A 9,727-nucleotide genomic window follows, 5' to 3' on the forward strand; every position below is an offset into this window, starting at 1 on the left:
CATCTTCTTTCCATTTCTCACAAGGATACCTATCAGATTGCATTTAGGGCCTCTATTTCAGGGTGCTCTCATCTTAACTGGATTATATTTGTAAAGACCCTATTTCCAAATAAGGCCATATTTGTGGATCCCAGGGGTCAGGACTTGGAAACAGATTTTTTGGAAACACAGTTCAACTTGTAGCAGTGTCCTAAACAGAGATCTAAATAGAGGGCTGTGGTTGTGGGGATAGTAGGGTAATTAACTGCAGGACATCCCATGGCTACTTCTTTTGTAGTCTGGAGAACTTGGATTCAAATACTGACTAGTTGTGAAGCTGTGCAAAAACTCTTTCTCCCCTCGGTCTCAGAGGACTTATCTGTAAGTGGGGATTAATTGAGATAAGTGTGGCCCCAGACCAGCAGCCTGGGCATTACCTCATGAGAATTGCTAAAGTCAGGTCCCAGCCCAGACCAACTGAGCTGGAGTCTGCATCTAAACTAAATCTCCAGATGACTCAGAAGCACAGTGAAGTTTGAAGAGCACTTAGCACAGTCCTTGGGTCATAACAGTTTGCCAATAAATGCTACCCCCTAAATGCTATAAAGGCACTTCAATAAAGCAGTTCAGTTAAGAAATAGAGGATCATAAGGGAAGGGGGTTAAAATAAAACAAGATGAAATCAGAGAGAGTGAGACAAACCATAAGGGACTCTTAGTCATGGGAAACAGAGGGTCACTGGAGGGGAGGAAGGTGGAGGGATGGCATAACTGGGTGATGGACATTAAGGAGGGCACAGGATGTAATGAGCACTGGGTATTATAGAAGACTGATGAATCCCTGAACTCTACCTCTGAAACTAATAACATGCTATATGTTGATTAATTGAATTTAAATAATAAAATATATTTTTTAAAGTTGAGTTAATATTTAATAACTGTGGACTAAAATAAAAAAAGGAGAAAGGATGGGGGTAGGCCATTTTCCAACTATCCAAAAAGAAATTAGTTAACTAGCAATAGGCTGGTAGTGAGATATTAACTTTTAGGATTCTTTGTGAATATTTAAAAAAAATTTTTTTAGTTTAAGAAAATATTGTTCACATTAATCAGGAAAAAGAAATCCAGTGAGGGGAGAGGGTTCAGATACATTTTTAAGATTGTGTTATCTAATGAATACCTGGGTGGCTCAGTCGCTTAAGCGTCTGCCTTTGGCTCAGGTCATGATCCCAGGGTCCTGGGATGAAGCCACACATTGGGCTCCCTGCTCAGCAGGCAGTCAGCTTCTCCCTCTGACCCTCCCCACCCCCACCTCCACTCCTGCTTGTGCTCTCTTTAATAAATAAATAAAATTTTTTTTTTATTAGAAAGAAGACTATGTTATCTGAAAGAAACAGTGAATTTGGAGATTACTGGTGTGTAATTCTTGTGAAAATTTTAAAAATTATTTAAAAGTATAAACAACAACAAAAACAAACCCAAAGCTTGATAGTCATGTTTCTCTCCCTCCAAACAACAAAGAAGCTGAGCAAACTGGAAATCAGTGACTTTTCTTACATTTACCAGGGAAATGAGGTCAAAGGATAAACCTGTACCCTGAACACTGGAGAGATAGGTGAGGACAGAGACCACAGACCAGCTAATCTGAGGCAAAAGTTGCTAGCACCAGAACAGGCAGGAACATGCATGTGCTTTAGAAATTGCTGGAAGCTGAGGATGGACTAGCTTGAGAGTTAAAAGATCCTGGAGACCCAGTCTAAGCAAGGATCCCCCACATTTTCACAGAGTTCTACCTCCAGCACCCTCAGTGGGATCTCACGGTGAATAAAGGAGAAAAGTCCCTTCATGTCTGACAATGGGTAAGGCAGGGGAATAGCCATTCTGAAATACATCATGACAAACACCTACCCAGCAAGAGAAAAGACTTCCCTGGAGCCTTCATGGGGAAAGGAACATCCAGCCAGCCCCTTTAGCCTTCTCATCTCACCTCATGGGAAGGAAAATTAGCTGAGAAAATCTTACCAGACTCACAGCCAGGGGTACAGACTCACTGAAACACTGAGACCTAATTATAGAATTATATATAGATTCCCCTCTCTACCCCCTTACCACCAAATCAGTAAGCTCGCTGTACAGTAATGGGGGTAGAGCTAAAAGAACCGCAAGGACCAAACTCTACCTAAGGAGGAATTCCTAGGGAAACCCAAAGACAATGGAGAGACAAAAACCAGGACACTAGAGGAAACTGAAGTCTCTGATAAGTACAGCTACAATAAATGCATCCTGACTCCTAGGCAGATAAAAATAAACTTCACAACAAAGGCCCATCTACTTAATTCCTATTACCCAGTACATCACATCTAGTTTTTTTTTTTTTTAAAGATTTTATTTATTTATTCATGAGAGACACACAGAGAGAAAGAAAGGCAGAGACACAGGTAGAGGGAGATGCAGGCTCCATGCAGGGAGCCTGACATAGGACTCGATCCCAGGTCTCCAGGATCACGCCCTGGGCTGAAGGTGGTGCTAAATCACTGAGCCACCAGGGCTGTCCACATCTAGCTTTTAGCAGAAAGTTAAAAGGCCTGCCAAAAGCCAAGAGAAAAATCAAAATCTGAAGAGACAAAGCAAGCATCAGAACCAGTCAGCTATGGCAGATATTGTGGAATTATCAGATTGAGAATTTAAAATAACCATAAAGATGCTAAGCACTCTAATAAAAAGAGGACATAGCATGCAAGAACAGATGGGCAATGTAAGCAGAGGGATGGAGACTTGAACTCAAAGGTAATCAGAGAAATCAAAACAACTCAAACAAATGCAAAATGCTTTTAATAGGCTCAGAGGTAGACTGGGAACAGCTGAAGAAAGGATCAGTGAGCTTGAAGACACAGCTGAAGAAAGCATCAGTGAACTTGAAGATGTTCAATAGAAACCTCTCACTGAACTGCAAAGAGAAAAAAAGAATGAAAAAAAAAAAAAAAAAAAACCGAGCAGAATATCCAAGAACTGTGGGACAATTACAAAAGGTATAACATAAGCTAATGAGAATTCCAGGAGAAGCAAGAGAGAGAAAGAAGTAGAAGAAATATTTGAAGTAATGTTAGCAGGCAATTTTGCAATATTATTGACAGAAATTAAAACACAGATTCTAGAAGGTAAAAACAAACAAAAAAGTGACAAATACCAAAAAAGCTACACCAAAACATATTGTACTCAAACTGCAGAAAACCAAAAACAAAGACAAAATCTTGAAAGAAGCCAAAGAAATAAAAAAACATCTCACATATAGAGAAACAAGGACAAGCATTACAACCACACTTCTTCTCAGGAACCAAGCAAGCAAGAGAGTGGAAAGAAATACTCAGAATTTTAAAAGAAACAAAAAAACTCCAATGTTTTGGATGTACCAAAACATTGTTGGTACCCAGTAAAATGTACCCAGTAAAATTATCCTTCAAAGGTAAAGGAGAAATAAAGACTTTCTCAGAATAAAACCCAAAGGCATTTGTTACCAGTAGAATACACTGTAAGAAATGTGAAAGTTTCTTCAAAGAGAAGGAAATGGATAAAGGAATCAGAAACTCAGATCTATGTAGAGAAAGAAGGACTCAGAGAAGGAATAAAGGAAGACTCTGAGGTTGCCCTTGGAAGCTCATACCACAAACAATGTTGAATTTGAACTGAACCCCATACTCCTGGAAAGCAGCAAGGAGTAAGAGATATCCCATCTATGCTTTGCCTTCCAGGAAATGGCATATTGCCAAAAAACTCTCCTCCACATATGACTTTGATGAGACTCACAGGACACCCCCACCTCCCACAACCTTGATTATCTAAGTAGGACAAGACCAGACATAGATCCTACAGTCTCATTCTTTGCCTCATAAATGAGCTGAACTATTTTGTCCTCACTGATCAATGGGAACAAAATGCTTGTTAATCAAACTTTGGTTAAGCTTCTCTTCTGCCTCCAGGTGCCTGAACTTTAGCCCATCCACAGCCTGAGCCAGTCGACAACACCTCCTGAGAACAGGCTGGCCTCAGAGGAAAACATTCTCTGATGTATGATCTGATCATGCTCCCCTTTCACTCACTTTTCCACACCAGGCTTTCAAATATCCTTGTTTATCTCTTTATCAAAGAAAGCCTGGAGACACCTGCAGATATGGTCATGACATTCTCCACATTTCCATGGTCCCCACATCCCCCAATTGCAAAAGGCTTCATTCCCCACATGCTACACCCCACGCCTTGCAATAATCCTTTTGAATAAAGTCTCTCCTATTAAGTCCAGACTTGTTTCTTATGTGACATGAAATTTGGCCTCTGCTCTGCACTAGCTTCATGTCAGAGCTTGCCAATCTCATGCTCCCATCGCTCAGCGATGATCAGTTCTAGTCAGTGTCCAGTCTGGACAAGCTTCTGGATGGGCTTCCTTTGCCTTTATGTGCTCACAACACCGAGACATTTTGCCACCTTGCTCTTTAGGCATTTGAGCAGAAAGGCACAGATCTCTGCATCTATTGCTGTTGCTGACTCTCTCTGTATGTGCTTTATGAGTCTGAAAGGTTTTTTTCTTTCTTTCTGAGCAAAAAAAAAAAATCCCTCTCTGTTTCTTAGGCTAACTTTTGATTTTTTTTTTTTCTCATAGAGTTGCACTTACAATTTTACAATTAACTGTGCCTAGAATAGGGCCTCCTGACAATACTTTTAGGCAGAGAATTAGAGTAACATTTGTTTAAGGGAAAAAAAGGCTATATGTTTTGTATAGAACTGAACAATTTTAATTGAATCAAAGGATAGTTTTTGGAAGCTACAGTTCTACTGATTTTATTACCAGAACTATGATTAAATCAGTTTATTCTATATTCAAATTATGTAACATTCTGTAATTATGAATTGTCAAAAGCAGTTTTAACAGAAGCCATGTTTTAAGGTTGCTAGGAGAGACCAGACAATGCATCCCACGTTTATTTACTCATTCAGATTATGTTTTGTTAAATGCCTTCCCTGTGTGAGGTCCTATGGCTGTGATGGGAAAACAGCAAAAAACAAATCAGACGTGGGTCCCCCCGCCATACATACCTTGAGGAGCTCACTAAACAATTTTTTTATTACAAATATGTAAAGTTCTGCCAAGGAGAACTAACCTGCCCAAAGGTAAGGAGTTGAGTATGGGTGTCAGCTTAGGGCAAAATTAGAGAGATGATCTTCTGAGAAACAACAAAGAAAACTAATTGGTTGTTATGCAAACTGTGCAGAGATTTGCACCTGGTGCCTCTGGGCTCTGCTTATACTTCAAATGTTGGTATGAATCTATAAGTAATTAGCACAATATTTTGCACATACTAGGTACTCAATATATGAAAAATATAATCAGGCAGCTCCTTGGTATTCTTTTGTATTAGGGGATTGTGTTTCAGAATGATCTGCTTCTAAAAGATCTGTTATTTACATTTGGCTACTGTGATTATTCAAAGATGAATTGAGGGAGCACTTTGGGAGAAGGGATTGGAGGGGTGGGTATCTGGAAATTTAAACAGAAGCTGAAAGCAAAACAAAACCAAAATCACACTCAAAGTAAAAATCACTCAAATGCTCGTCATTCAGCATGTATTCAGTGTATATTTATCAAGGTCCACATGCTAACCTCTGGGTGTCAGTGAACATAAAACAGCAAAGGGCCCTAGATCTTGGATTCCAGGGGCAGAAGGCAAACAATAAACAAGTAAATATATAAGAAAACAAGGTCAATTCAGGGAGTGTGAAATGCTGAGACTTTGATGATTAGACTTTAAAGCAGAGGCATGAAATATGTATGTTCATTCCTTCCCTGAGCCCTCAGAGAAAACCTCTAGTAACTTGGGAGATGGGGCTTGATGCACTTTTTTTTTTTTATTTTTTTATTTTTTTATTTTTTTTAATGATAGGCACGCAGTGAGAGAGAGAGAGAGGCAGAGACACAGGCAGAGGGAGAAGCAGGCTCCATGCACCGGGAGCCTGACGTGGGATTCGATCCCGGGTCTCCAGGATCGCGCCCTGGGCCAAAGGCAGGCGCCAAACCGCTGCGCCACCCAGGGATCCCTTGATGCACTTTTTTTGCAGGTTTTTCCTTCGAGGGGTAGCAAAAAGACATGGCTTGAGTGAGCTATAAATCATCTTCCTTTAAAAGTTCTACGAATTAGCAGCATTATCAACAACAACCAAAATATGGAGAGAGCTCAAATGTCTATTGACTGATGAATGGATAGAGAAGAGGTGGTAATTCTATATACTATGAAATATTACTCAGCCATCAAAAGGAATGAAATCTTGCCATTTGCAACAACATGGATGGAGCTAGAGTATATGATACTACAGGAAATAAGTCAGTCTGAGAAAGACAAATACTCCATGGTTTCACTCGTGTGGAATTTACAAAAGAACATAGATGAACATATGGCAAGAGGGAAAAGAAAAAAAGGAGAGAGGGAAACAAGCCATAAGTGACTCTTAATGACAGAGAACAAACTAAAGGTTGATGGAGGGAGGTTGGTGGGGGATGGGCTAGATGGGTGATGGGGATTTACAGGGCACTTGTGATGAGCACTGGGTGTTGTATGCAAGTGATGAATCACTGAATTCTACTCCTGAGACCAATATTTTACAGTATATTATTTTTTTTTATTTATTTTTTTTTAATTTTACAGTATATTAATGAAGAAATTTTGAATTTAAAGCTCCATAAATTATCTTTAAGCCAACCTCAGAATATATGCAATCTAAATAAAATAGATAACATGCTTTGCAAGCAATCAGACTAAATTTTTAGACTGCTGCTCCAATCTAGATCCTTCTATGTAGCTATCATTCACATGCAGAAATAGAAGCACACAGATATGTTTTTGGAAACAAAAATGAGATTGCAACCTGCACATTCTTCTCTATAACTTTCCTTTTTCACCAACCAGCCGTAATTATACTAAGAACATATTTACAAGTAAGTCCATATAAATCTGTACTGTACTGTGTTTGTGGATGTACCGCAGACTTCTCATCCTCCCATGTTTGATTGTTTTCAATTGTCTGACATCCAAGCAACACCCCAAAGAATATTCTTACTCATCAGTATATCATACATACTGTGCTATTATAGCTGTGAGACAAATTCTTGGAAGTTAGACTGCCAGCTTATAGGATATAAATGCTTAAAATGCTGATAGGCCTGGCTAACTCAACCCTTTGCCATAATACTTTATTAGTAATTTTTTAAATAACTATCAACCCTAAAGAAAACATATGCACACACAAATAATTGTTATTTAAATTTGCATTTTCTTGGTTACTAGTGAGGTTTAGATTCTTTTACCAGTTTTTTTTTTAATTGGTTGTATTTACTTTGTGAATTGCAGGTGTATATTCTTTGCTCATTTTTCTATTGAATTGTTTTTCTCTTATTATTAGAAACTCTTTATACAGTAGAGATATTAATGCATTGCTTGCTAAATATTGCAAATGTGTTCTCCTAAAGTCATCTTTTATTTAAATAGACAAATATATTAATCATTTACACCAGTGTTTCTCAAACTGTGGTTAGTGGAATCCTGCAAAAGAATCATGTGGAGTGCTTGTTAAAAAATGGAGGGCCCAAGCACTGTATGAGAAGCTTTAGGATAAGACACAGGATTTTGTGTGTCTTCTCAAATCTCCAAGTGGTATAACCAACCATTGTTTCATTGTCTTATGTTTATATCTTACATGATTATAAAAAAAAAGCATATGCTTTTGAATATATTTAGATTTTAATCCATCTTAAATTTACTTTTGCTCCTGTTGTGAGGCAAAATGTTTAAATGTACTGTAATTTATTTTTAATCTTATTTTAATTATAGCGATAGCATTTATAAACCATTTTTTTCTACTAAAGTGTCATGTTTATCACATATTGTAGAGTTTCACATCCCTGTAGTTGGTAAAAGAAATATCCCTTTTTTCCCCTAAAATATCATATATTTATAAAGAATTCACAACATGTAGAAAAACACTAAGGAGAACTTTTTAAAAAATCCAACCTGTAGCAGGTTAACTAGTGTCCCCCAAAATTCATGTCCATCTTGAACATGTGGTATCATTTGGAAATAGGGTCTTTGCAGATGTAATTAAGTTAATATGAGGTCATGTTGGGTTAGAGTGGGTCCTAATTCCATCACTGGTGTCCTTATAAGAGGACTAACACACAGTCAATGCCACATGAAGCCAGTGACAGAGACTGGAGGCTACAGGATGCCAAGGATTGCCAGCAGCCACCAGAAGTGAGGAAGCATGGAACAGATTTCCAACCACCCCCCCAGAGCCCTTAAAAGAACCAAGCTTGCCAACATCTTGATTGTAGACCTCTGGATCCCTTAAGTGAGTACTTTTCTCGTTTCATGCCACCAGTTCATGGTGCTCTAGGAAACCAATATATCAACTAATCAGAAATAACTATTTTTAACGTGATATGGGCATTATTTCACAGGTGTGTGTGTGTGGGTGCACATGCATGTTTGTGTGTATACATATTAGATTGACAAAATATTTACGTTGTCATGGGGATAATGTTATACAATCTATACTATTAAAAGTTTTTTACTTGAATGTCTGAAGAAAAATAATAGATCTATCCTTCTATTCCATTGATTATTTTCCTATTGCTGTACCAATATCTTTTCAGTTTAATTTTTTATAGGCCTAATGCTTACTCCTCTTTTTTAAAAGGTTTCCTGATCATTTACAAAATGTAAACTTCTGTATAAAATTTAAAATTATTTGGTTATTTCTAACACATTCCCAAAAGAACTTGGGATTCGCATGGGAATTGCGCTAATTTTGTAATTTAACTTGGAGAGAATTGGCATAATTTTGATACTGACTTGTCATGCAAAGATGTGGTGTATATTTTTCACTTACTCAGGTCTTGTTTCTGCCTTTCAGCAACGGTTGAGGGATTTCATCACGAGGATCTTTTAACTTGTTAATGTTTATTCCTAAGTACTTTTATATTTTTTGTTGCCATTCCGGAGAAAATCTATTATTCCATTTTTAATAGGCTATCGACTTAAGCCTTTTACTAGACTGTTTTAAAATTGAGGCACCTAGATTTTCCAGGTTTTCTATCATCTATGAATAGTAATGTCCCTCTTTGTTGGGGGGGGAAGGGGGGGAAAGCTTGACAGTGGCAGTCTGTTGTACACCATACAGGAACAGAGAGATTCCCTGGCTAGGACTTAGAGGGTCTTACCGGTGATGTGCAAGGGCTCTGCACCACATACACACACTTCTGCTTTGCCACCTGCTATCTGTGTGACCTGGGTAGCTAACTTCTCTACCTGCTGGACCTCAGCATCCCCATCCCTAAAATGGGCATCAAGCACCAGTTAATAAATGCAAAGCCTCTGGAACAACTCCCGGCACCTGGAGCCCTGTATCAAGCATTGGCTTCCACTTACCAAAGTCCACGTCATCTCCTACAAGCCTCACAACTACTTCATTCATTGTGCAAATGAGGAAGCTCAGAGAAACCAGGAACCTGCTCGGGGTCACTCTGATACAATATAGGGCTGCCTGAGAGAAATCCAGCTTCCTGGAAAAGAACGCATCCGTTCCTGCCGAGGTAGGATTTCATTCTCACCAAAACGTGACGGGTTCATCCTCACCGCAGAGCAGGAGTGCACCAAAAGCTCAGGTGGGGACTCCGGCTCCCGAGCGTGAGGCTGGCGCGGGGCTGG

General features: G+C 38.9%; 1 protein-coding gene across 13 annotated transcripts in view; it reads right to left on the bottom strand.

Moving 5' to 3' along the window:
- The window catches only part of LOC144287731 (uncharacterized), an 80,653-nt gene extending 70,977 nt beyond the window's left edge, over positions 1–9,676 (bottom strand). For 11 of the 13 annotated variants that reach the window (XR_013355487.1, XR_013355486.1, XR_013355485.1 and 8 more), the window contains exon 1: positions 9,449–9,676. Coding sequence is in view for 4 of the 13 variants with exons in the window: in XM_077854990.1 (XP_077711116.1) it covers positions 9,449–9,463 (15 nt within the window). In the remaining 9 variants the exon portion in view is untranslated. The remainder of the gene's footprint in view (positions 1–9,448) is intronic. The other 2 variants (XR_013355490.1, XR_013355492.1) reach the window with 2 other exon arrangements.
- Between the last annotated feature and the right edge of the window lie 51 nt (positions 9,677–9,727).

Source organism: Canis aureus, chromosome 17 (assembly GCF_053574225.1).
Source record: "Canis aureus isolate CA01 chromosome 17, VMU_Caureus_v.1.0, whole genome shotgun sequence".
NCBI classification, from domain to species: domain Eukaryota; kingdom Metazoa; phylum Chordata; class Mammalia; order Carnivora; family Canidae; genus Canis; species Canis aureus.